The sequence below is a fragment of the Phoca vitulina genome, unplaced genomic scaffold (assembly GCF_004348235.1).
Source record: "Phoca vitulina isolate PV1807 unplaced genomic scaffold, GSC_HSeal_1.0 scaffold11, whole genome shotgun sequence".
Lineage (NCBI taxonomy): Eukaryota > Metazoa > Chordata > Mammalia > Carnivora > Phocidae > Phoca > Phoca vitulina.
In genome coordinates, this window is record NW_022589714.1 from 46,834,276 (window position 1) to 46,861,876 (window position 27,601).

The window sequence follows — 27,601 nt, forward strand, 5'->3', positions numbered from 1 at the left end:
AAAAAATAATAAATTTTCCTTATTCTTTTTTCTTTTTTTAAGATTTTATTTATTTATTTGACAGAGAGAGACACAGCGAGAGAGGGAACACAAGCAGGGGGAGTGGGAGAGGGAGAAGCAGACTCCCCCGCAGAGCAGGGAGCCCAATGTGGGGCTTGATCCCAGGACCCTAGGATCATGACCTGAGCCGAAGGCACATGCTTAACGACTGAGCCACCCAGGTGCCCCAGATTTTCCTTATTCTGGCCTAGGATCTGTTACAGTGTTATAGATTCTTTCTCCAGACTTCTCCCCAAACACTGCGTCTCTCCTATAAAGGAAGATCCACTCGTTCTCAAAACCCAGTGCCCAGACAGAGGCCTCTAGACATCAAACCTGAGAGCAGCACTCGTTCCCTTCTGTGTCCTCAGTTGCTGTTCTCCTCCCACACTTTTATGGTGGGGATTTAAGGAAGCCAAGGTTTTTGTTCCTTCTACATAAGATTTTGTTCACGGACCCAAAATGCTGTTCTCATACAGTTTTTCTCTTGGACATAATAATGGACCTTTGGAAAGAATATTAAAGCCATGTCTTAAATCTGCTTAATTTATATTACAGTGCTTTGTTATATTTTTTTAATTTTATTTATTTATTTGAGAGAGACAGACAGACAACCAACCGGGGGCAGGGGGGCAGAGGGAAAGAGAGAGAGAAGAAAGCAGGATCCCCGCTGGGCAGGGAGCCCGATGTGGGGCTCAATCCCAGGACCCTGAGATCATGACCTGAGCCGAAGGCAGATGTTTAACCGACTGAGCTCCCAGGCGCCCCTATATTACAGTGCTTTAATAAGATAATACTATAAGAGAATACAATATGATACAGAACTTTTATCCTAGGTTTCTTCCCTCTGCATTCCAGCTCTCTAAACCATCTCTTCCTCCAGTTGTGATTTAATGTATCCTCAGAGATTGGCAGCTGGGTGTAGTCTTCTGTTCTTGACTGCCCATGTTTAAGCCAAACTGATGAATTAATAAGATGAATCTGCTGTGTGTGTGTATGTACAGCCAGTATACTTACAGTGCACTTCAGAGATATGCTAATTTTGCCAGGGTTTTATTAGAACAGAATATTTTACTTTTTTTTTGTAGTTGAACACTCAGGTACAGTATAAGTCTCTAGATTTTTCAGAGTAGCTTTGGAGAAGGAATGTAGTCAACTGGTAATGATACTTAAGCACTGATTCCTTACTCTAGTGTCTGATATTTTACCATTTTTATATTGACTGCTTTTGAAAATCACAGTTCAGTGTTTGTTGAGTACCTCTTTTACTCCATTCACTTACACTAGCTGGTAGAGGTACAGAAATGAGTAAGACACATTGTCTACCTATAGACCTGCCTGTAGTGTTCATAGACCTTTGTCATGTGTTACCTTGTTGTGTTGTTCTTAGAAATCATCAGAAGACTTGGAAGCAAACTGTTTGACCCTATGAGTCAACCCACATTGATAATCTACCACTGTGATACAGGTAGAAATTTGATTTTTCTATCAAAAACATGAGGAAACGTGTTCAAAATATGAAGTAATAGAGTCTTAGTCCTGTCTTTACCCTTACCAGAATGTAGGTTCTGAGGAGATAGAAATTGTTTTCTGTTGTGCCTCCTCCATTGCCTAGAACAGCAGCACATAGTAGGTATTCAGTGGCTATTTGTTGAATGGCTCCTTATCTTTCAGCTTTTAGCTCAGTGGTGTGTGTACAATGTTCTGGCCACTGTTCCTTTAGGGATATATTTACCTTATCTCCCAGTGGCCATACTTAGCTGCAGGGTAGGACACTGAGGCTTTATTCTGGGAAGCTTTGTGTCCTGTTAAAAAATAGAGGTCTTATTAATAAGGAAGAAGTGGAGAAAAAGAGACTTGAGAAGTACTGGCAGTCTCTACCATAACTCTAACTAGTGATATCTATCCGATGTACCTTTGAACTAAGGGGTGTCATGACTTGGCGTGGAGCAGGCTACAGCTAGTGACAGCCACGAGGCTATGCGTAAAGTCAAGAAAGTACCAGAGAAGGATTCAGATGCTTACCTGAGGAGATAAAAGAGCAGTAAATAATTTTATTTGAACAATGGTATGGTATTAAAGGAATGAGAGGACTAGTGCTTTCGAAGTGCTGAGAGAGCTTTTTAATCTATCATTGGTAATATTGCTGGCTGCTTCAGGGATGGTTTGCAGTTTTTAAACTGTTCAGCTGTATTGCTAAGAGTCCTAGTAATCAGAAGTGAGGCTTAGACATTAGAAGTTTGAGAAGTTTGATTTTATTTACTTAGTAGTAATTGCTGTATACTTTTATCTTAATTTCCACATAGAGTCTGATAACACCCCAACAAACATCCAGACTTCTCTCCTGAGCTCAGGCCTCGTCTCTCTGACTGTCCTCTGGATATCTCACAAACACTCTTTGCTCAACCAGAGTTTTCTTCCTCTACACTGAAGCACTCCAAAATGTTTGAATTAAATTGAACAGTAAAAATAAAAAGTCCTGATGAAGGGCACCTGGGTGGCTCAGTCGGTTGAGCATCTGCCTTTGGCTCAGGTCATGATCTCAGGGTCCTGGGATCGAGCCCTGCATCGGGCTCCCTACTTGGTGGGAAGTCTGCTTCTCCCTCTGCCCCTCACCCCACTCATGCTCTCTCTCTTGCTGTCTCTCAAATAAATACAATTTTTTTGTTTTAAAGATTTATTTATTTATTTGACAGAGACTCAGCCAGAGAGGGAACACAAGCAGGGGGAGTGGGGGAGGGAGAAGCAGGCTTCCTGCAGAGCAGGGAGCCCGATGTGGGGCTCGATCCCAGGACCCCAGGATCATGACCTGAGCCGAAGGCAGATGCTTAACAACTGAGCCACCCAGGCACCCCAATAAAATCTTTTTTAAAAAATATTTTTTTTAAAGAAATTTCAGTGGTTTTAGATTTACCTTAGCAATTTATTAAAAAAAAAAAAAAGTCCTGGGGTGCCTGGGTGGCTCAGTTAATTGGGCATCTGCCTTCAGCTCAGGTCATGACCCCAGCATCCTGGGATCAAGCCCCACGTCGGCTCCCTGCTCTGTGGAGAGCCTGCTTCTCCCTCTCCCTCTGCCTGCCACTCTGTCTACTTGTGCTCTCTCTGTGTCAAATAAAGAAATAAAATCTTAAAAAAAAAAAAAAGTCCTGATGAGTGGAACCATGAAGTGTTTCATCTTTTTGTCCTAAGTTTAAAAAAAAATCATGAAAGTAATATGTGCTTATTGTTAAACTATTTAAATGACCTAAAATAAAATTTAAGAAGTGAAAATTCCTTCCTATCTCCCCCTCCTCCCAGATCTCATTCTCCAGAGTTATCTTTACTGGCTGTTTTGATAGTGGGTATCTTCCCAAACTTTTTTTTATATATAAGCAATACACACACACATATACACTATTTCCCTTCTAAAAATAAAGTCATATTACAGATGGTTTGCAACTCACCATTTGCTTAATAGTACATCTTGGACATCTTTCCATCTTTTCATGTCATTATTAGAAGGTTATTACTATTTTTTCTAAAGATTTTATTTATTTATTTGACAGAGAGAGACACAGCGAGAGAGGGAACACAAGCAGGGGGAGTGGGAGAGGGAGAAGCAGGCTTCCCGCGGAGCAGGGAGCCCGATGCGGGGCTTGATTCCAGGACCCTGGGATCACGACCTGAGCTGAAGGCAGATGCTTAACGACTGAGCCACCCAGGTGCCCCTATTAAAAGGTTATTTTATCTGAAATAACTAAGACCTTACCTGTTCTATATAAGTATTTCCAGAGTTTAGCTATCTTAACTCTAAAAAAAACAATGATAAAAATTAGGCATGTAATATTTGCATAATTTGTAATCCAGTGCTGTAAAATGATTGCACACACCAAAATCTACAAACAGCTGGGAACCATGGTTGGTTGCTGCGTGTAATTACAATATAGCACATTGTCACATGTATTATCCCCCTTTGATGTTATCAACCGGTTTTTTTTTTTTTTCTACCAGCCCAGAGGACCAAGTCATCACTGGGCACTGTGCACCATAACAATACACTTCATTTATTAGAATGGTATTCTTTTTCAGTGGATGAGCATTTACAAAATCTTAATTCAGCTGTTTGGATGTTTTCGGTGTTTAGACTCTTAACTAAATGATTCTCTACTGTCTAGATTTATCTTATCCTTTTCAAAGACTGCATTATATTTTTGTAGTATGAATTTGCCAAATTTTATTTAAACACTCCCATGACCATTCTATTGAGGAAAAACTTCAGCATACTTTTATTTAGTCCTACCGTTAACTTAGTGGTAATTTAAGTAATCTATAAGTGTTTAATTGATGAACAAATCTACACTTGACTCTTTCCCCTATGTATTTAAGTCTTTCTGGACCTTCTTTTTAAGCCTTTGCTCTCTATTTCCCTTTTACCTAAATCATTTCACCTTTTCCCTTTGTAAGCCTAGTGCAGGTATCACATGACTCACCTGTCACTTTAGCATCTTTATACATTCTCCTTCTACTTAACTTGTAACTCACAATATGCTGTCTTTCTCTCATTTCTGTTTTTTAACCTTTAAACCTTTACCACTGCCCAGTGCCCATGGGAGATCCTAGGGCATACACATAATCAGCAATTTCCCCCCACAAAAAAAAAAAAATTGCCAAATACTTATTCATAGATGTCCCATTTTATTCTAAGTAGAATCTCTAAATATTTGAGAAGTAATTGTATCCACAAAATAAAGACATATAAGAAAAATGTGCAATCAGATAAGAGTATACAAAAATCAAAAACATTGCTTTAAAAGATCCTTTGAACAGAGTAAATGAAATAATGGACATAGATGATAACCAAATGGTGATCTAGAAATTCCATCAAAGAAAATCTCTTAGAATATAGAGCAAAAAGCCAATGATGGATTCTAAGAGAAACCCCAATGTTTCTTAACCTTTTGTGCACATTAGAATCATCTGAGATACTTTTTATTTTTATTTATTTATTTATTTTTAAAGATTCTATGTATTTATTTAATTGACAGGGAGAGAGAGAAAGAGAGACAGTGTGAGAGGGAACACAAGCAGGGGGAGTGGGAGAGGGAGAAGCAGGCTTCTGGTCGAGCAGGGAGCCCAATGCGGGGCTCGATCCCAGGACCCTGGGATCATGACCTGAGCTGAAGGCAGTCACTTAACCAACTGAGCCACCCAGGCGCCCCTCTGAGATACTTTTTAAAAACACTGATGCCCTTGGGGCACCTGGGTGCCTCAGTCAGTTGAACGTCCGACTCGGGTTCAGCTCAGGTCATGATCTCAGGGTCGTGAGATAGAGCCCTGAGTTAGGCTCCACGCTCAGCGTGGAGTCTGCTTGAGATTCTCTCCCTCTCCTTCTGCCCCTTCCACTCATGCGTGCGCTCTCTTCTTCTCTCTCTCAAATAAATAAATTTTAAAAAACCCACTGAGGCCCTGGCCCCACCACAAACCAATTAAATACAGATTCTCTGGGAGTGGGGTGCAGGCATCAGTGGCTTTTTAAAGCTTCCCAGGTGATTCTCATGTTTATTCCATGTTTAGAAACATGCTTAAGAGATCTGAAGGATAAAACCAAGATGTGTACAGTCTGTCTAGTAAGACTTTGAGGTAGAGGACAGACATTGAAGGAAAAGAAATAATAGTTGAAACTGCCCTGAGATCCCCAAAGACTCATCTTCAGCAATTAAAGACCAGGATATCAAGGCCCCTGCAGGAATTAAGGAAAGAAGACAAATACCACAATATATCCTGGTGATAAGTCTGAACCCCAAGAATATAGAAAATCCTTATATCCTAGAATGGGATCCACCTTGTGCACTAGAGAAGGAAGGAAACCTACCTGGGCTAACGGACCCAAACACCGCTTCTGCTCTCTTCCCCAGACATGGTTCTCTACTTAATTTCTCTGGCCCACTCCTGCTTTTGTTGATGCTGACCCCAGGCTCCCTTGGGAAGAGCTGTTCTTACAGTTGATGTTTAGAAAGGCAACTTGCGCTTCTTTGTCCTCTCCTTCAGTCTGATCCCTTCTCCCTTCTAGTTCAGTGACATACCTTTTCTTGTTTTCCAGCTCAGAGATTTACAAATTTTTCTATAATTCCAGGGCCCTCTTGGAGAAAGTTGATAATTTAGTAATCTTTCAACCTTTGGCATTTGGATGGTCTTAAATTTTCTAGATTTTTTCTTTGTTTTAATACTAATATAATATTTGAGAATAGTAATTCATCCAAGTAGTCAGTGACAGAAGTAATTATAAATTTGGTCTGCTAACTTTGCTTTCTTCGGTAACTACTTGAACTGAGAAAAGCGAGTATAACAAAGAATTGTATGTATCTAAGAGATAGAGTAAAGGAGGATGTAGTTTGTAGCTATAAAGTGGTAATTCCATTGAGGATTCTCTTTCCTGTCTTCTTGACTGGACATCTGAGCCTTCGGTCCCTGAAGAATTGATGCGGCAGGCCCTGCTGGAGGCCGGGCTCAGCACTTACATGTACACTGTGGATGTACACTAGAAATGAGCAAGGCATCTTCAGTTAAGGGGAAAGGAGGAGGATTAAAGAGTTAAGTCTGGCTGACCGTTCTGTTAATTTCTGTCTGCTCTGGCCTCAGATTTCTTTTTTTTTTTTTTTTTTTTTAAGTTTTTTTTTTTTTATTAGAGTGCATGAGGGGGGGGGTGGGAGGGGCAGAGGGAGAAGCAAGCTCCCCGCTGAGCAGGGAGCCCCACACGAGCCTCCATCCCAGGACTCTGAGGTCATCCAGGACTCCAAGATTATGACCAGAGTTGAAGGCAGAAGCTTAAGCCGACTGAGCCACCCAGACCCCCCCCCTTTTTTTTAATTGTGCTTAAATGTACGTAACATAAAATTTACAGTTTTTACCAGTATTAAATGTACAGTGCAGTGACAGTGAGTACATTCACACTGTTGGTGCAATTATTACCACTTTTGTTCTCCAGAACTTTTTCACCTTCCCAAACAGAAACTCTGCACCCATTAAACAACTGTCCAAGGGGCGCCTGGGTGGCTCAGTCGTTAAGCGTCTGCCTTCGGCTCAGGTCATGATCCCAGGGTCCTGGGATCGAGCCCCGCATCGGGCTCCCTGCTCAGCAGGAAGCCTGCTTCTCCCTCTCCCACTCCCCCTGCTTGTGATCCTGCTCTCACTGTGTCTCTTTCTGTCAAATAAATAAATAAAATCTTAAAAAAATAAATAAATAAATAAACAACTGTCCATACTCCCGTTCTCCAGCCCCTAGTAATCTCTATTCTACTTTTCTGTCTCTATGAAGTTGCCTACTCTAGATACCTCATATAAGTAGAGTCCTAGGGACGCCTGGGTGGCTCAGTTTGCTGGGCGTCCGCCTTTGGCTCAGGTCATGGTCCCGGGGTCCTGGGATCGAGTCCTGAGTCAGGCCCCTTGCCCAGCGGGGAGCTTGCTTCTCCCTCTCCCTGCTCTGCCTGACGCTCCCCCTGCTTGTGCTCTGTCTCTGACAAATAAATAAAATATTAAAAAAAAAAAAAAGTAGAGTCCTATAATATTTGCCCTTTTGTGTCTGGTTTATTTCACTTAGCTTAATGTTTTTAAGGTTTATCCATGTGTTGTAGCATGTGTCAGCATTTTATTTTTATGGCTGAATATTTTAATCATACATATATGCACATGTACCATATTTTGTTTATGGACACTTGGATTGTTTCCACCTTTTGGCTATTGTGAATGGTGCTGCTATGAAGATTGCTATACAAGTCTCTGCTTTCAGTTATTTTGGGTGTATGTCCAGGAGTGGAACAGCTGGATTATAATGGTAATTCTGTGTGGAATGTTTTGATGAACCACAGAGGGTGTACCATTTTATATTCCCACCAGCAATGCATGAGGGTTCTAGTTTCTCTACATTCTCCCCAAACATTTGTCATTTTCCATTTTTTGAAAATAGCTATTCTAATGGGTGTGAAGGTATCTAAGGGGGAGCAGAATATGTGATCCCCAAATACGCCCCTTTGGCATGTGGACTATTTTGAGCTGAAGGCAGTTGAGGTCTAACAGACTCAAGAAGAGATTTATTTATTATTTTATTTTTTCTTTTTACCTCTCTCTTAACTGCCTAAAATAATTTAGAGTGAGGGCCTGTACCTGGATGAGAGCTAATACCAGAGATAACTTTTTATATAAAAAAGACTATCTGCCTGGCAGGGCAACAAACATTTGTTTACCAAACATTTGCTCCTCCCATCGTCTATGAACGGTCTTCCTCCCCTTTGAAGTCCCTGTCCCTCACCGCCTTCTCCTTAGCTCAGGATGGCTTATAAACCTCAGTTGCTTGCGTGTCGGGGAACTTCATATCTTTGGGGTTCCCAAAGGTAAAAATTTGGGGGTTTTTTCTTGTTAATCTGCCTTATGTCAATTTAATTATTAGACCAGGGAAAGAACCTAGAAGGGAAGAAAGGGAAAGTTTTCCCCCTTACATATCTCATTGAGATTTTGATTTGCATTTCCCTAAAAACTGATGTTGAGCATCTTTTCATGTGCTTATTGGCCATTTGTACATCTTTTTATGGTTCCTTTTTTGAAGGAGAAAAAAATGTATGGGCATGTGTGGGAGTATTATTCATCATCTTCTCGTTCCCCACCCCAGTGTGGAGGAAGGAAGTTAACGGAGGGAAAGTAGATGGCTAAATGTAGAGTGCAGCTTCATATCGATGTGTAGTCTGTCCTCATATGTGATCTTGTTTCCTCTGCGTACGTATTTATCTCTTTTGTATGCATGTCTTGTCTACAAATAGATAACTTATCTTGACACTCCCATGTGTTACTGGATTTGAATGTTTTGACAGAGGCGTGGGGTTGAAAGTCAATGAGGGCTTTCCGGTTCATCCTTACATGGGTATTTTTTAAATTAAGATAGATTATTGCATTTAGTTACAAGTCCTAGGGTGTGTGTCTTGTGTGTTTTCTTTCTTTTGTGTTTTAGTTTTAGGAGGCTGTGAAAGCCCTTATGGCCCAGGCATCTGTGGTACTTAGAAAGAATGCTACTGTCATTTTCTGTGCTGCTAACAAAGTAGCCAGTTCCTATATTCCTTTTTTGTCTTCTTTCTGAAAACTCTCCTGTTAGAGAGTAGGATAATCTGATACAATTTATCTATATTTTAACAGAGAATAACACAGTGAGAAATACACATGGGGAATTAATGGATAACCCTTTAAAATGATTTCTCATTTTTAGTTACGTTAACTAAATTTTTCAGTACACTGTTGGTGAAATTTTAAGCGTATTCTCATTTTTCAGTTATGTCTCAGGTGTTTGCTGACTTGCACTTTGGAGAGTGCCTGCTTATCTGGCATGTCCATAACAGAACTGTGTGTTCCCTCTCTGATGTACTGGGTAGCAGTTTCCCCCCTTTGGACAGTTCAGAACAGTGAGCTTTATCATAGATTAATATCCATAGCTACATAGTGATTTTAAATCCAGAATAAACCTAGAGTAGGAGAAAGAAGAAAAGGCTCACTTATGAAAAAAGTGAAACTTTCTCAGTGTGTCTTGCAGGTTTTTGGGAATTGTCTCATCTTACTGCCTTTTTTCATATAACACTAGATCAAGGAAAAAGGTTTTTAAAAATTTTTGTTTGCTTATAAAGATCTGTACGCCAAAGGATATAACTGGAATTAATGGAAGAAACTTGGAAAAATTCACTTTATTTCTTTATTCTTCCAGATATATCTTGCCTTTGAAAGTTGAAAAGCATTTTACTGTTTTTTTTTTATCTTTGTGGTTTTTTTTTTTTTTTTTTTAAAGATTTTATTTATTCATGAGAGACAGAGAGAGAGAGAGAGAAGCAGAGGGAGAAACAGGCTCCCAAGGAGCAGGGAGCCTGATGCGGCACTCGATCCCAGGACCCTGGGATCATGACCTGAGCCGAAGGCAGACGCTTAACCATCTGAGCCACCCAGGCGCCCTTTATCTTTGTGTTTTAATTACGCTACCCCTTTTCATATACTCCATACTGCTCAGAACCATTGTCTGAGATTACGAAGATTACTTAAATCCCTTAAAGGGTTAGAACCAAATATGAAGAGCAAATTCCTTTATCAAATGAGACTTATAAAGTTAGCAAATCAACTTACAAGTTGAATTTTACCAAGCTATTGTTTCCAAAGGGTAGGATTAGAACCAAAAGAAATGGCTTTTTTAAAAAAAAGATTTATTTATTTATTTGATAGAGCGATGCATGCGAGCAGTGGTGGGGGGTTGGGAGGAGGACAGAGAGATTGGAGGAGAGAATCTCAGGCAAACTCCCAGCTGAGTACAGAGCCTGATGCAGGGTTTGATCTCACGACCCTGAGATCATGACCTGAGCTGAGATCAAGAGTCGGACACTTAACCGACTGAGCTATTTTTTGATTGACAGTATTTTCATTTAAAAATGTAGCTGATCCCCAATTGATAAGCATTAAAAAGAAAGGCACTGTCTTTGGACGTGTGGTTGGTAGTCATCCTTCCTCAAAACTTTTAGTTTTTTTGTGGTATTTGTGCTTGCACACACACACGTTCTCTTAAATGATTTGAAAGTAAGTAGCAGACATCATGACACCTCACCCCTAAATAGTTCAGGATGTGTCTCCTAAGAATGAGTATATTATTTTACATAAAACCACGATACTGGGGCGCCTGGGTGGCTCAGTTGGTTAAGCGACTGCCTTCGGCTCAGGTCAGGATCCTGGAGTCCCTGGATCGAGTCCCGCATCGGGCTCCCTGCTCGGCAGGGAGCCTGCTTCTCCCTCTGACCCTCCCCCCTCTCATGTGCTCTGTCTCTCTCATTCTCTCTGTCTCAAATAAATAAATAAAATCTTAAAAAAAAAAAAACAAAAAAAAACCACGATACTGTATCACATTCTAGGAAGTTAATGTTATAAAGTAATAATAATCTAATGTACAGTCTTATTTTTTAAGTCTTTCTAATTCTCCCAAAAATGTGCTTTTATAACACTTTCATCCCTCTAATCCAGGATCCAGCCAAAGATCACACATCACATTTGGTTGTTGTATCTCTTTAGTCTCCTTTAAACTAGGACAGGCCCCCTATCTTTTTTGGGGTGAGGGATCTTTCATAACATTAACATTTTGAGATGTCTAGGCCAGTGGTCTTATACAATATTCCACAAATGATTTTATCTTTTCTTCTTGATTAGTTTCAGGTTAAATACTTTTGGTAGGGCTATTACATGTGTACTTCCCATTCCATCACATCAGGAAGCACCGTGATAGCAGTGTGTATTATTTTGGGTAATGCACAGCTTGGTCATGATGCAGACCACTCGTGCTAAGGGGTGTCTGTCAAATCACTTCATCGGAAAGCACTTTTCCTTTATTAAGTAATCTGTAGGTTCATGCTTTGAGACTATGTGGCTGTCCTGCTCCCTAATAACCTTCCACCTGGTTATTTTAATTTGCACATTGATTTAATTCAAGCTTTTGCTAGGGGCCTATTGATGGATGTCAGTTTATCTATGAAGCCCAGGAAATTTTTTTGTGTCAATGTATTTTTCCGGGAATATGATTCGTGACTCCCCAAATATTTAAAAGATATTTTCCCCTCTGTTTTGGAGGTGCCTTCTACAAGTCCCCATGCATTAGAGAAGTCTATCATAAGCAGTTGGTTACTAGAAGCTGGGAACCAACCCTGTTCATGTAATTTTCCTAATTATCTATCCTAGCATCACATACAGCTGGGTACTTAATTTATGTTGTTGTTTGTTTGAGAATGCTTTGTTCTGGCCTCTCCCTTATCTTGAGCCAAGCATTTGGATCTTTTGTGTTTGGTATAAACTGTACTAGAAAATAAAGCAAAGGGGCTTAGCTCCTGGTCTTTGGTGTTCTCTTTGAAGATTTTTGGGCACAGCAGAATTTGATTTGTGTCTTTGTTGACTGAAGTAAATTTAGGTCAATTGGAAATGAGTTAAAACACTGCAGTATATTATTATTATATATTGACTTTAGGGAGCTTTATCCATTATTATTAGCTTAATATGGAATAGCTGTAGAAGTGATTAATTCTTGACTTTCCCTGCTCAACCAGGAGAGCAGTGTGGAATTAATCATGGCAGCAGCCAGTGAGATGTGTTTTGTTGCATCTATTGATTGGCCCTTTGGTTTGGTTTGCCTTGCATGACAAAGTGTCTGTCATTTGGGTGACTGATAGTAAGAGCTAACATTGGAATGTATACTTCTAAAAATACACATTATACCATTTAATCCAGAAGATCACTCTGTGAAAGTAGATGTTATTATTCCAGTTACACAGGTGGGGGAGAAAGGCTTAGAGAAGTTAAAGATAGCCAACATCAAATAGCTTGTAAGGAGCTCCAAATTCCTTGCTTGTTTTGTTTTAGCAGTCTGAAAGGTGGAGGCATTCTAGGGGATATAAATATGAACAAAGTGTGGCCCTTGCTCTCAAGGATCTTTTAAATCCAGCAAATGTGTCTTATAAATATATGATAGACAGCACATCAAGGGAAGAGCTCAGGAAGCACAGAAGAGTGCAGACAACTTCCAAGTATAGGGTCAAGATTGGTATGATGGAGGAAGAATTTGAGAGGGAAGAGTGTTTGGAGGGGAAGAAAAAGAGTGACCAAAAGCGTGGAGATGGGAAAGCAGAGGGCTTGTTACGGCTGAGGAATTGCTCTGGTTTGACTAGAGCATGAGCTGCATGAAATAAAGTAAAAGAAAGGAGTGGAAACTAGACCTGTGAAAGATAGGTTAGGATCAGGTTGTGAAGGGCCTCGAATGCCATGCCAGGGAAGAACCTCATTCTATAGATATTTTGAGCAGGAGATGAAAAATGTAGCCCTGAGGAGGACCCAATGATAAGCATGATAAATGCTTACATCTTTAAGTTATGATTTTGTGCTAATCTCTTCACATACGTTATCTCATTAATGCCTCACGGGAACTCTGTGAACAATGCACTTCTCCCTTTTACAGACTTGAAATTAAGGCTCAGCAAGATTAAGTTTGCGGGTGTGAGATAGTGCTGGAGCTAAGACTCAGACTGGGGTCGTCACCTTCTAACACCTGTTCTATTTACCACTGTGATATATTGCCCTTTTTTTTTTTTGAAGATTTATTTATTTTAGAGAGAGATAATGTGTGATAGGGTGAGTGTGCACAAGTGACAGGAGGGGCAGACGGAGAAGATCTTCAAGGAGATTCCCCTTTGAGTGCAGAGCCCAACTCAGGGCTCAGTCCCAGGACCCATGAGATCACGACCTGAGCCGAAATCAAGAGTCGGAAGTTCAATGACTGAGCCACCCAGGCACGCCTGTATATTGTCATTTTTTAAATCAGATCACCTGATAAGTTCTTAATTTTCTGTCAAGAATATCACTATAGGAAAAAGACATTTTCAAAGCTCTAAAAGTACTGCTTCTCAGTGTGTAATCATGTTAAGGAATATAATCACTACCAAACCTGACTTGGACTGCCCTCTAATTTGGGACCATCGCTGGATGGGAAACTGAAGAGTTGGATGATGTTTTATGTACATGCCTCATGGTATCAATACGTGCTCATGGCAAATGTTTTTGTTTTCATGTTCAGTGTTTAACCTTATTGGCCCTATGTAAATCTTAGGTCAGGGAAAGCCCATTTCTACGGCATTTTCAGATGCTTAAAGCAATGGTATTTTTCTTAGCTAAAATACATTTCTTCTCAGCAGGTTTTCTTACTTATAAAAGACCATGACTACTGATGAAGGTGCCAAGAACAATGGAGAAAACCCAGCAGCAGCTGTGGCTGAACGTGGAGAGGATATCACCTCTAAAAAAGATAGAGGAGTATTAAAGGTGAGGTTACAAGGATGAATGACATGCAGGGAAATTTGCTATCTGGAAGGATTATTTATAAAAATCTTTCTTTGTTTCTTTTGGCTGGAGGTGGAGGTGGATAATGTTTATTGGGGCTTACTAAGTGTTAAACACTACAGGCAAGTTCTCAGTTTCATCTTCATGACTTGAGGTTTATTTTTAATCCCAGATTATAGACGGTGAAACTGAGGCCCAACAGAGTAAATAAGTGCAGGTCTGGGGTACAGATCCAAGTTATGTGACTCTAAAAGGCTGTATCTCCCAGTTCTCAGAGTGTACACATGGTTTATTATTATTATTATTTTTTTTTTAAGATTTTTATTTATTTGTTTAACACAGAGAGAGAGAGCACAAGTAGGCAGAGCAGCAGACAGAGGGAGAGGGAGAAGCAGGCTCTCCGCCGAGCAGGGAGCCCAATGCAGGGCTCGATCCCAGAACCCTGGGATCACGACCCGAGCCGAAGGCAGCCTCTTAACGACTGAGCCACCCAGGCGCCCCACACATGGTTTATTATTTTAACGTAATATTTAAGTATACTAAAGCTAGCTGGTGACAATTCAATTTGAGACTTATTAGAGGAAAAAGAAAAGCTGACTTGCAACGTTCCCAAGGATTTGTTTTTACATACAGATTGTTGTTTGTGCAGTGAAGATATTTTTTGAGATTTCATCAGAGAATATATCTTACTTTTGAATTAGCTTTCCTCCTTAAAACACACTATATTTTTCACTCTGTAATTAATCATTTCTACATGTGTGTTTTTGTGTCTCACAATGGTCTTGTGAGACAATCAGCACCTCTTGACCCTTCCATTTTATTTATGGAAGGTGTATATTGATATTCCATGTAAGTAAATAAACTGGAGCTGAGCAAGGTTAAATGATTTTAGTCATATTAAGTCATTATTTCTCCTACGCTGTTGTTATTCATATAAGTTTTGTGTAAATTTTTTCTTGCTGAAAGATTATCTTACACATTCTAAATATTACCACTAAGCTGAGTTTTAATATCTCCTTGTGTCAGCAGCAGCAAATGAGAATTTTTTAGTTTGTTTTGTCTAATCTTGCTTATATGAAAGCTTTTTTTCTGTGCCTGGATCTTCTGAATATACGTGTTTTACTGTTAGCTTGCCCCATGCCAAGCCAAATTTTGGAGACTTTCAACTCTAGAAAGAGGGGCTTTATGCCCTAGATTTATATCATGCTGTCTTCTTTCAGAGGGCCTTTCAACCTGTAACTATATGAATCACTTCTCCCAAACTCCAGGATGCTCCTGGAGACAGTAGATATTTTTGCAGGCTGTCCTCAGTATCCCCCTTCTCGTTCACCTTTTCAGTATACCCAGAGAACACAGTCCCCAACCTCCCTCCAGCCCTGCTTTGTTCCAGGGAGTAAATCTAGCTAGTAAAGTAGATTTTTAGGCTTGTAAGAAACATTTTGAGATTGTAAGCCCTTTAAATCATATCATCGATCCCTGTCTAGAGCCTTGGGTTTCACTGTGGGGCTTTTGGTTAAGATTAAGTAGGTCTACTAACTGTATGACCTAGGGCAATTTAGTTAACCTTTCTGTGATGAAATTTCCTCATTTGTAATATTGGAACACTACTACCTACCTCATACAGTCTCTGTATGATGGATCTGTAATTTTTTTATTATGTTATGTTAGTCACATACATAGTCACATACAGTATATCATTAGTTTTTGATGTAGTGTTCCATGATTCATTGTTTGCATATTATTATTTTTTAAGACCAAGGCATATCTGGGAAGTCAATGACTAGCTCAGGAGGGTAAAATTATATTGTGGAGCTTATATTTTTAAAATGAATCGAGACTAAATATTATCCTTAAAGTATCTCCTTAAGGTAACTCTTCACAGCTTCTATTTTTCCCAATCCAGAGCCCCTAGCAACTAACATGCTACTCTCTGTTTTTGTGAGTTCAGCTTTTTTAGATTCCACATATAAGTGAGATCATATAGGATTTGTATTTCTCTGTCACTTAGCATAATGCTCTCAAGGTCCTTCCATGTTGTCACAGATGGCAAGATTTTATTCTTTTTTATGGCTAAATTAACATTGCACTGTGTATATATGTACCACATTTTCTTTATCCACTCATCTATCTGTGGACATTTAGGTTGTTTGCATAGCTTAAGTGTTGTAAATAGTGCTTCACTGAACATGGTGGTACATATATCTTTTTGAACTAGTGTTTTCATTTTCCTTGGAGAAGTACCCAGAAGTGGAATTGCTGGATCATATGGTAGTTCTATTTTTAATTTTTTGAGGAACCTTCACACTGTTTTCCACAGTGGCTGCACCAGTTACATTCCTACCACCAGTACATGAATGTTCCCTTTTCCCCACAACCTTGCCAGCACTTACTATTTCTTGTCTTTTTGATCATAGCCATTCTAACAAGTGAGGTGGTATCTTGTGGGTTTGATTTGCATTTCTGAGATTGTTTTTTTTAATTTCTTTTTCAGTTATTTCCTTGTTACCAGTATATAGAAACACAACTGATTTCTGTGTGTTGATTTTGTATCCTCCCACTTTACTGAACTCATTAATTAGTTCTAACAGGTTTTTGGTGGAGTTGCAGTAATGATTCTTTTCCTTGTAAGAATGTCTGGACTTTTGAACTAAGAAAGTTGTAGAATATAAGTTTATGGTGTTTATGTGGTAATATGAGGGTGGGGCTGGGAGGATACATCTTAAAGAATTTAGGAGTGAATAATTGAATTCTTTGTATAAAAATTCAGACCCTTGCCCTAAAATGATGTTTCTTGGATATTAGCTACCATCCTCTGTTATCTAATAAAAATGATTAATATGGCATAGGTGATTGACAGAATAAATTATACCACCACATGCCTGGATTTGATTTTCTTTTCCCAGAACTGACCAACTGCATTAGTGGTCTGCTCTGCCAAGAACAAAATAAATATACTGGATTTTATGACAGCTAACTGTTTTTCAGCCTGGAGCTTTTTTGGCATTTGCTTTACTAGAAAACAAGTTATTCAGTATCATATCAAACTATGCAGTGATACTGTTTTTTACACATTAAATATTTGTCACATAATAAGAAGTATAATCTGTTCTACCAGAAAATTGAGCTTTTTAAATTAAACCAAACTAGTGGAATCTAGTCAAAAGGTAATATTTTTAGCAAAGGAGGGAAGTAAATAAAATCTCACCTTTGTAACTTTGCTTTAGACTTCTTTTTGAATGGTTTTGAAAGTCCACTAATCTTTTTGGTCTAATTTAGTTTGTGTATGAACTAGCTCTGTGTTTTGAGAGATTTTAGTGTCAAAGCATGAAGCAGGATCTATTGGTTATATTATTATGTTATTTTTTTTTTAAAGATTTTGTTTATTTATTTGACAGAGAGAGACACAGTGAGAGAGGGAACACAAGCAGGGGCAGAGGGAGAGGGAGAAGCAGGCTTCCTGCTGAGCGGGGAGCCCAATGCGGGGCTCGATCCCAGGACCCTGGGATCATGACCCAAGCCGAAGGCAGATGCTTAATGACTGAGCCACCAGGTGCCCCTTATTATGTTATTTTGAGGGAATAATTAAATATAGCATTAAAGATTGAGAGTAGTACAGGACAGTTTTCTAACAGTGAGGGTTATTGAGAGAACTGGGAAGGAAGCCTTTAGAAAGGACGTAATTATTTGTAAATCTGCCTGGGTAATGTGGAATGGACTGTGCAACCTTTTTATTCTCTGATTAGAATAAAATCAGCTCCTTTTTCTTGATGTTTGTCTTTTCTAGATTGTCAAAAGAGTGGGGAATAGTGAGGAAACACCAATGATTGGAGACAAAGTTTATGTCCATTACAAAGGGAAATTGTCAAATGGAAAGAAGTTTGATTCCAGTCATGATAGAAATGAACCATTTGTCTTTAGTCTTGGCAAAGGTAAGAGATGGTGTTTTTGAGTTGTGTTTTGCTTGGATTTATTGCCATTTATATCGTATAGGAGCTAGTCGATCCCATATAGGAGCTAGTGGATTTTTTAGGGGGTCCGTAATGTCAAAATTGTTTTCTTAATAATACTAAGATGTTGTTTATATTTTTACTGTGTTGACACTTGCATGGAAGGTGCCCAAGCTGCAGTGGTAGAGGCTGCTGGTGCCCCGGCACAAATCTAGGCGCAGCACCAAGCTCTACCAGTAATCATTTATGCTTCGCTGCCCTCATTCACTGTGTAAATAAGAAAAAGAAGGGAAGCCAGTTTCACTTAATGTCCTTGACAAAGTGTAAAAAAATACTAATTTTATTAAATCCTAATCCTTGAGTTTCACATTGTTTTGCTGCTTTGTGACAGATAGGAAGCACACCTTGAGCACTTCTGCATACCCAAGTGTAGTGGTTATCTCATGGAGAAGCACTTGTGCACTTAACTTGAGTACATTTTTTGAAAAAAACACGATTTTTATTTGAAAGGGCAAACTGTTGTTATTTAGACTTGATTATTTGGTATTTGGCAGATACTTTCTTAAAAATGAATGAAGTGAGCCTGTCACTTCAAGGAAAACAACTGACAATATTTCTTACCATCGAGTTTTCAAATGAAAATTACAGTTTTGGGAAATGTGTATCTGCCACTGTGAGCTTGGCAGCTTTCCAAAACTTAAAAGACTTCTGATGAGATCAGTGGGTTTTAATGAATGTGATTTAAAAAATATTATATAATGAAATGTGTTAACATTTGGAAGATCTATGTAATTCAGTGAACCAATATTTTCCCACCAATACTAGATGTTACAAAATCATGCATGACTAAAAGATCCATTCATTGCGCAAGCTAGACCAGTGGATTTTAATGTAATATGATATGAAAAGTTCATTGATACGCTTTCAGATTCCACATTGCAGCTAACCTTTATGAAACTACCACTTGTCCAGCTTTGATGTCATCAGATAATTATATTCATAATTATCTGAAAAGGCTATTAAAGTACTCCTACCTTTTCCAATCTATCTTTGTGGGTTTGGATTTTTTCTGCAGACTTAAGCCAGAATTGCAACAGATGAATGCAAAAGTAGGTATGAGAATCTGGTTGTCTTTTATTAAGTTAGACACATTTTACACTTGTAAATTTATAAAACAATACCATTCTCACTAATAAATTTTTTAAAATATAGTTTTCATAAAAATAACTTGGGTTATGGGCACCTGGGTGGCTCAGTCGGTTAAGCGACTGCCTTCGGCTCAGGTCATGATCCCAGGGTCCTGGGATCGAGTCCCACATCGGGCTCCCTGCTCTGCAGGGAGCCTGCTTCTCCCTCTCCCACTCCCCCTGCTTGTGTTCCTTCTCTCGCTGTGTCTCTCTGTCAAATAAATAATAAAAATAAAATCTTTAAAAAAAAAATAAATAAATAACTTGGGTTAACATATAATGAGGTTATTACTATTTTTCAGTGAATTTGGTAAATAATGATTTTCTTTAATTTTAATGTGGTAAATATCAATAGATAGATAAACAGAAGTTCCTTAGGGCCCTCAATTTTTAAGATGTAAAGAGGGTCCTGAGGAAAAAAGCCTGAGAACTACTATTTTCAGGTCTTAAATGTGATTTATACTAATTTATTTTCAAATGCTTTTAAATGTCTTTAGTTAATTTTGTATTTTTTTTTTTTCAGTCTTGTAAGGAGAATAATAGCCCGTACATCAAATTGAACTTTGTGGGCCATGTGGCTTGTTGAAAATTAGTGGCTAGGGGCCCCTGGGCGGCTCAGTTGGTTAAGTGTCTGCCTTCGGCTCAGGTCATGATCCCAGAGTACTGGGATTGAGCCCCGTGTCAGGCTCCCTGCTCAGCGGGGAGCCTGCTTCTCCCTCTCCCTCTGCCTGCTGTTCCCCCTGCTTGTGTTCTCTCTCTCTCTCTCTGTCAAATAGATAAAAAAAATACTTCAAAAAAAAGAAAGTGGCTAAATTACCAATGTTTTTTTATTCATATCTGCTACAGATATAACAGACTTCTAGTTCGTTCCCAGATTGAGTGTGAGAGAAAAGGAGTAATCCCCCATCCACCATCATGGCTCAGTGTTGACGATAATCCCTTTCTTTTTCTGATTGTACCATCTGAGATGAATTCTTAACTAAGCATGGATCTGGGAAAGGAAACAGCAGATGAGGAACTATGGAGTTAAACTCTTTCTGCCTCTCTTCTCCTCTCCCTTCCTGGCACTCACAGGCATAGGTCATGGTGACTTGTGCTTCCTGTCCAGCTATGCTCTCTCCATGCTCTGGTGCTGGCTACGCCACTGCTCCCTTCTCCTTTGGGTCTTTAGTGACTTAGTGGTCACGTGAGATTAATCTTGTGTTTCAGTATGATACCAATCAAAATCAAATACAGATTCTCTCTCTTGATAAAGCAGAAAATGTTGACAGTTAAATTAGAATTTGTCTTTTTGTTGATTTAGGGATATGAACCTTCAGTGCCACCAGCATGGCTGTGGCATCAGTATTTAATTGAGATGATCTCAGAGTAAATGGCCTCATCAGACGTCTTAGACATCACTGTTCCCACTGCCCCGCCCCAGATTCTTACTGTACCCTTTGAATTTCTTTCTTGAAGAAGTTGATGGATTTAAGATAACACACCTTCTCTCAGCAGCTATCTTTGCAAGTAGACTTAAGAATTGCTAAGAATAAAGAAATTGCTGGGAACTTAATGCTACCATCTTCTCTACCCACATATTCTTAATAAACTACCCTAAGATGAATGAGTCTTTTATGTTTCCTAGACTTTTGAGCCGAGATAAAATAGGTGACTTCCGGTTGACTTGCTACCTATGACACACCTATCTAGAGAGTGTGGTCTCACGGGGAGAGGAGCATCCACCTGGGTGTTAGGAAGCCACGGGTTCCTGTTTTCACTCTTTCCTGTGTCATTTTAACATGAGTAAGCCACCTAACCTTCCCTGCTCTTCTAAAAAGCCACCTAACCTTCCCTGCTCATCTATGGAAAGCTTTATTTTTTTTTTTTTGCTCATGTATTTTTTTTTTTTATTAACATATAATGTATTATTGGATTCAGGGGTACAGGTCTATGATACATCAGTCTTATACAATTCACAGCGCTCACCATAGCACATACCCTCCCCAATGTCCATCACCCAGCCATCCTATCCCTCCCACCCCCCTCCACTCCAGCAACCCTCTGTTTCCTGAGATTAAGAGTCTCTTATTGTTTGTCTCTCTGTCTGGTTTCGCCTTGTCTCATTTTTCCCTCCCTTCCCCTATGATCCTCTGTCTTGTTTCTCAAATTCCTCATATCAGTGAGATCATATGATAGTTGTCTTTCTCTGATTGACTTATTTCGCTTAGCATAATACCCTCTAGTTCCATCCACGTTGTTGCAAATGGCAAGATTTCATTTTTGGGGGGTTTTTGATGGCTGCATAATATTCCATTGTGTGTGTGTGTGTACCACATCTTCTTTATCCATTCATTGTTGATGGACATGTACACTCTTTCCATAGTTTGGCTATTGTAGACATTGCTGCTATAAACATTGGGGTGCAGGTACCCCTTCCGATCATTACATTTGTATCTTTGGGGTTAATACCCAGTAGTGCAATTGCGGGGTCGTAGGGTAGCTCTATTTTCAACTTTTTGAGGAACCTCCATACTGTTTTCCAGAGTAGCTACGCCAGCTTGCATTCCCACCAACAGTGTAGGAGGGTTCCTATGGAAAAGCTTTAAGATTAATCCTGGCTATGATTCCATTCTTGTACCTTCTGTAAAGAGTACAGGAACAAAAACTGTGTAAAAGACTAAAAACCAAAACAATGACAGAACCTTTAGAGACCCCCTTAAGATGATAATTAGAAATATGAGAATAGAGCAATATACTTGTGGTAAAAGTTCTGTAGCATAATGTGCTCAGGTGACTGTAAAGCAAGAAACATTGGTTAGGCAGTTTACAGCATAAAGCCTATATGTTATAGCAGTAGCTACTTCATCAAACTGAAGAAAAATAATATAAATGGACTGTAGCATATTGTATATTGAGCTCTCTTGATCCCTTAAAATTCACTTCTCCCAAGGGAATAAATAGAAATGTTTCAGTGGGGGGGCACCTGGGTGGCTCAGTCATTAAGCGTCTGCCTTCGGCTCAGGTCTTGATCCCAGGACCCAGGACCCCCAGCCCCGCATCAGGCTCCCTGCTCAGCAGGAAACCTGCTTTTCCCTCTCCCACTCCCCCTGCTTGTGTTCCCTCTCTCTTTCTCTCTCTGTCAAATAAATAAATAAATAAATAAATAAATAAATAAATAAAGTGTTTCAGTGGAAAGTCACACTAATTTGGGGATTCTATTGTGACTTCAGTATTTAAAATAGAATTATGAGTGCTTATCTGTAAAAAATTGCCATAAAATACACATACCACATATATGTACATATATACATCCACATGCATTTGAGCTTTACGTACAGGTTGTGTGTGTATGTGTCTATTGCTCTTTCTGTGCCATCTGTTAAACTCTGTGTCTTACTTCCCTCATTTGTAAAGTCACAAGAATGATAATATATACTGTTGTATATAGAAGAGTAAATAAGATATTGCACCCATTGCTTAGCACGTAGTAAGCACTCACGTGTTTATTACTGTTGTTACAGTGTTAGGATTATTGGCTTTCTAGTGGAATGGCAAAAACTGTACTATAGCAGTTTGGGTGTTAACGCTATTTACTACGTATGCCTGCATACAAACTCTTTGAAATAATGCTTAACCATCTTTTTTAGCCCCAGAAAGTCTGGAAAGACAAAACTGAATCAATCTAAGACAACCAATTATTACTACTTCAGAATATGTTACACAAATTAGAATGAAGAGATGGTGGTTTCCCTCATTGGGTTTTCATGTTCTGAATTCCTAGAACTGTGTTCATAACTCATTTTAAAAGAAGTTGAAATAAGGACTCAGGATTTTCCAATATACTTCCATGGTAGAAGTTCTGGTTTTTCCCCCCTCCCTCCCTCCAACAAATATATTATCAGTAAAATTGGCAAGGGATAGATTTGGGGGATGAAAGAATTATTTCTTTTAGTTCTTCAAGGTAAATCCAAGCACGCTAAGGCTCTGCCCCTCCCCCACCTGCCCTTATCAAGGTCTGGTGATTTCTTATAGAGCGCTGCTTCAATGAAGTTGTTTTTGGTGTTCTTGGTATGTGACAGACATGGCTGGGAATTATGAAGGTAAAACTCCTGTTATATTATTCTTCCCCCAGATTTGAGAAGAGAAACAAAGAAACCAGTCATTTTGGATTCTTCATATACCTATACTTCCCTCTTACTATTGAGATTAAACTATAATGAAGTAATATCAGCAGTCTGCCTGTAACATTAATATAATCTTTCCTGCATGATGACCCATGATCACTAGTAAAACCAATTGTTAATTTAGTTAGTCATTAGCATATTAGAGTAAGGGGGAGAAAATATATATTGAAAGACTAATAGCTAATACTTTTAAAGTGCTTGCAATGCCAGGCTAAGGGCTTTATGTGCATTATCTCATTTAATCCTCACACCAATCCTATTATTGCTTGTTAGATTCTTTGTACAATCTATTTAGGATCGGTTAGGTGACAATCAATCATATTAATGTTCTAAGAGTTTTTGAGTTTTTTTTAATTGAGGTCATATTTGCCTATATAAAATTTACCTTTTTAAGAAAGGTACAACTTGATGAATTTTGGTAATTGTTGTATAACTGCCACCGCAATCAAAATATAGATCAGTTTCCTCACCCTGAAAAGTTTTCTCATGTCCTTTTGCAGTCTCTGTCCTTCCCAGACTCTGGGCCCCATGCAGTCACCAATCTGGTTTACGTTACTCTACTTCTGCCTTTTCTAGAATTTGATATAAATGGAAAATCATGTCATTTTTGCTACTTCACCTCTTTCACTTATCATAATGATTCTGAGATTCATGAATGTTGAATTGCCAAGTAGTATTCCACAGCATGGAAATTTGTTCACCCATTCAGAAATTGGACACTGGAGGGATGCCTGCCTGTCGGTTAAGCGTCTGCCTTCGGCTCAGGTCATGATCCCAGGGTCCTGGGATGGAGCCCCGCATTGGGCTCCTTGCTCAGCGGGGAGCCTGCTTCTCCCTCTGCCTGCCACTCTCCCTCCTCGTGCACTTTCTCTCTCTCTCTCTGACAAATAAATAAAATCTTTAAAAAAAAAAAGAAATTGGACATTGGAGTTTGGGGCTATTATGAACAATGTTTTTATGAACATTCACATTCATGTCTTTGTGAGGGTATATGTTTTCATGTATTTTGGATAAATGCCCAAGAGTGGACTTACTGGTCATATAGTAAGTATATGTTTATAAGATGTTGCCATACCATTTTGCATTTGCACCAGCACTGCATGAGAGTTTAAGTTTTTCGTATCCTTGCCAGCTCTTAGTGTAGTCAGTCTTTTTAACTGTAGCCATTCTAATGGGCGTGAAATGGTATCTCATTTTGGTCATCATTTGCATTTCACTAGTGATATTGAGGGTATCTTTTCCTGTGCTTAGTGGGCATTTGTATATTTTGTGAAGTATCTGTTGTTTTTGACAGTTTAAAAAAATCAGTTGCCTGTCTTTTTATTGAGTTGTGTTCAACACAACAAGCACTTTATCAGATTATTGCAAGTATGTTCTCACAGTGTTTGGCTTGCCTTTATAGGAACAAAAGTTTTTAATTTTGATGAAATCCACTTTGCTAATTTTTTTTATGGTTTAGGTGCCTACCATAATTAGCCATTTTTGTTTTCATTTGGTTCTGTTTTTTTTGTTTGTTTGTTTGTTTATGTATGAGGAAACCATGGTCAGGGAGATGAAGCAATTAACCCAAAGTTATACAGTAAAGTGGTAGGGCCACGATTCAAACCCAAGCAATCTCTTTCAAATTATATTAGATCTTAAGGTTTAAAACTACCTCAAACCAGGTACAAAAACAAAGTAGGTCCTGGTCCAGCAGAATTTCCTGAGTGCCTGCTGTACACCAGACACTTTTCTCACAGGAATTGATAGAGTTAATGAGATTTATCAAAAGCGAAATTTTTGCTATTACATGCTTGATATTATGGGCTGAATTCCTATTTTGAAAGGTTTTTGGTTTTTTTTTAATTGAAATGTGGTTTTTTTCATGCAGTTTAAGCCTTGACATTTTACAACTAGTAAAGTACTACTAGTAATGGGTACCTGTGCAACCAACTTCCTGTGGCTTGTGTGTGGTTTAGCCATGTGCTCCTTTTAAATTTCTATTGATACTCTTGCTCCTGCTTAAATACGTTCTTAAGATCTGTTTTGTTGTTGTGGTTGTTTACGTGCAGTTTAGAAGCATTCAGGATTTGGAAGGAAGGCTTTTAGGCCAAAATATTTAATTTTCCTAACCCTCTCCAAAAGTGTGAGCCAGAAAGATAGCAAACTTTGAGAAAGTACTTTTTTTGGCTTTACCTGGTACTTTCCAATAGAGGAGGAGGAATGCTTTTGATTTCCATTGCTGAGTACATATTAGGGAGAAGCTGATTTAGGCAGGGTAAGAATAAACTGGGGGAAGCTAATAAATTTCTAACTCCATTTAAATTAGAATTATAGCATGGACTCTGTTCCTTTATTGAGTATAATAATACAGTGTTATAGTTCTTTGGGAAATAGAAAATAATCAAGACATGACTCCTGCCTTCAGGTATCTAACAGCTTAACCTGGCAGAGTTGATATTGATGAGTCTATCCCAGGACAGATTATGCTACCATATCCATTTTCTCTCTCTATTTTTAAAAATATAAAGCCATGAGAATGGGGAGATATCATCCTGGGATCAGTTTTCTTAGTAATGAGAGAAATGGCAAAAATGAATATAACAGAAGACATATGAACACTTTAAAAGAATCTTAAAATATAAATTAATTCAATTCATAATCGGATACTTTTGGTAGGAAGTGGAGATGATTATCAGAGCCCTTTTATAAGACATTTTAAAATAAGACTAAAACAATTCATAAGAGGAAAAAATATACAGGAAAGACTAAGTTTAAGTTGCTTTATCTAGTATGAAAAAAGGAAAAAATTCTCATACTTAAGTGTTTTGAAAGGAAAGCCTTATGCTTTTATGTTTTGAAAGGAAACCCTTTTACAATGAACACATTTTATCTTTTTTGTCCTCCTTTTCTATTCCCATATGAAGAAGTGTTTTTCTGTATAATACCGTACATCTTTCATCCTATCGTATTTTAAGTATGCTCATATTTCAAATGCATACATACATTTAAAACTTATATGGACCAATCAATAGAGAAAGGACAGCCTTTTAAATAAATGATGTTGGGAAAGCTTGATATTCAAATGCAAAAGAGAAAAGTTGTACCCTTTACACCATATACACAAATTAACTAAAAAATGGATCAAAGACCTAAATACAAGACCTAAAATTGTATTTTTTTAGAAGAAAACTTAGAGGAAAAGCTTCATGAAATTGTATTTGGCAATGATTTTTTGGATGTGTGACACCAAAAGCAACAGGCAACAAAAAAATACATAAATTGGACATCAAAATTAAAAACTGCTTCAAAGGATATAATAACAGAGTGAAGAAGCAACTTAAGGGATAGAAGACTGTCACATATCTGACAAGGGGTTAATATCCAGAATACATAATGAACTCCTGTAATTCAACAACAGTGAAAAACCCCAAATAAACTGATATAAAATGGGCAATGAACTTAGACATTTCTCCAAAGATATATAAATGGCCTACTAACGTATGAAAAGATGCTTAACATCACCAATCATTAGGGAAATGTAAGTAAAAACTGCAGTGAGGGCACCTGGGTGGCTCAGTCGGTTAAGTGTCTGCCTTCAGCTCAGGTCATGATCCCAGGGTCCTGGGATTGAGCCCCGCATTGGGCTCCCTGCTCAGTGGGGAGCCTGCTTCTCCCTCTGCCTCTGCTCCTCCCCCTGCTTGTACTCTTTCTATCTCACAAATAAATAATAAAATCTTAGAAAAAAAGGAGAGATACTTCCATTCTCATGCTTGTAGCAGCATTATTTATTATAGCCAAAAGATGGAAGCAACCCAAGTGTTTATGTCTAGATGATGGATAATTTGTCTCTCTCACACACACACACTCACACTCACAGAGGAATATTATTCAGCCTTAAAAAGGAGGGAACTCTGACACATATGACAACACTGATGAAACTTGAGGACACAGGGTTTTCATCAGCCTGGGTGGCTCAGTCGGTTAAGTGGCTGCCTTCGGCTCAGGTCATGATCCCAGGGTTCTGGGATCGAGCCCCGCGTTGGGCTGCTCAGCAGGGCCTGCCTCTCCCTCTGCCGTTCCCCTTGCTTGTGCTCTCTCTCTCTCTCTCTCTCTGTGTCAAATAAATAAATAAAATCTTTAAATAAAAGAAAGAAAGAAAGAAACTTGAGGACACCAAGTGAAAAAAGCCAGTCATGAAAAAACAAATACTATATGGGGAGTCTGGCTGGCTCAGTTGGTAGAACATGTGACTCTTGATCTCAGGGTTGTAAATTCAAGTCCCACGTTGGGTGTAGAGATTGCTTAAAAATAATACCTGGGGGAAAAAAGACAATACTATATGATTCCACTTACATCTAGATGAATCTGGAGTAATCAAATTCACAGAAATAGTAGAATAAAAGTCTTGCAGGGGCTT

At 38.8% G+C, this 27,601-nt stretch overlaps 1 protein-coding gene across 7 annotated transcripts in view; it reads left to right on the forward strand.

Moving 5' to 3' along the window:
* Positions 1 to 27,601, forward strand: part of FKBP5 (FKBP prolyl isomerase 5) — a 117,950-nt gene that overhangs the window by 42,540 nt on the left and 47,809 nt on the right. For 4 of the 7 annotated variants that reach the window (XM_032409956.1, XM_032409953.1, XM_032409959.1 and 1 more), the window contains 2 exons: positions 13,758 to 13,884; positions 17,687 to 17,831. In XM_032409956.1, the coding sequence (XP_032265847.1) occupies positions 13,780 to 13,884; positions 17,687 to 17,831 (250 nt within the window). In that variant the 5' untranslated portion in view covers positions 13,758 to 13,779. Of the gene's footprint in view, positions 1 to 3,726; positions 3,741 to 13,754; positions 13,885 to 17,686; positions 17,832 to 27,601 lie in introns of those variants that run through there. The other 3 variants (XM_032409954.1, XM_032409958.1, XM_032409960.1) reach the window with 2 other exon arrangements.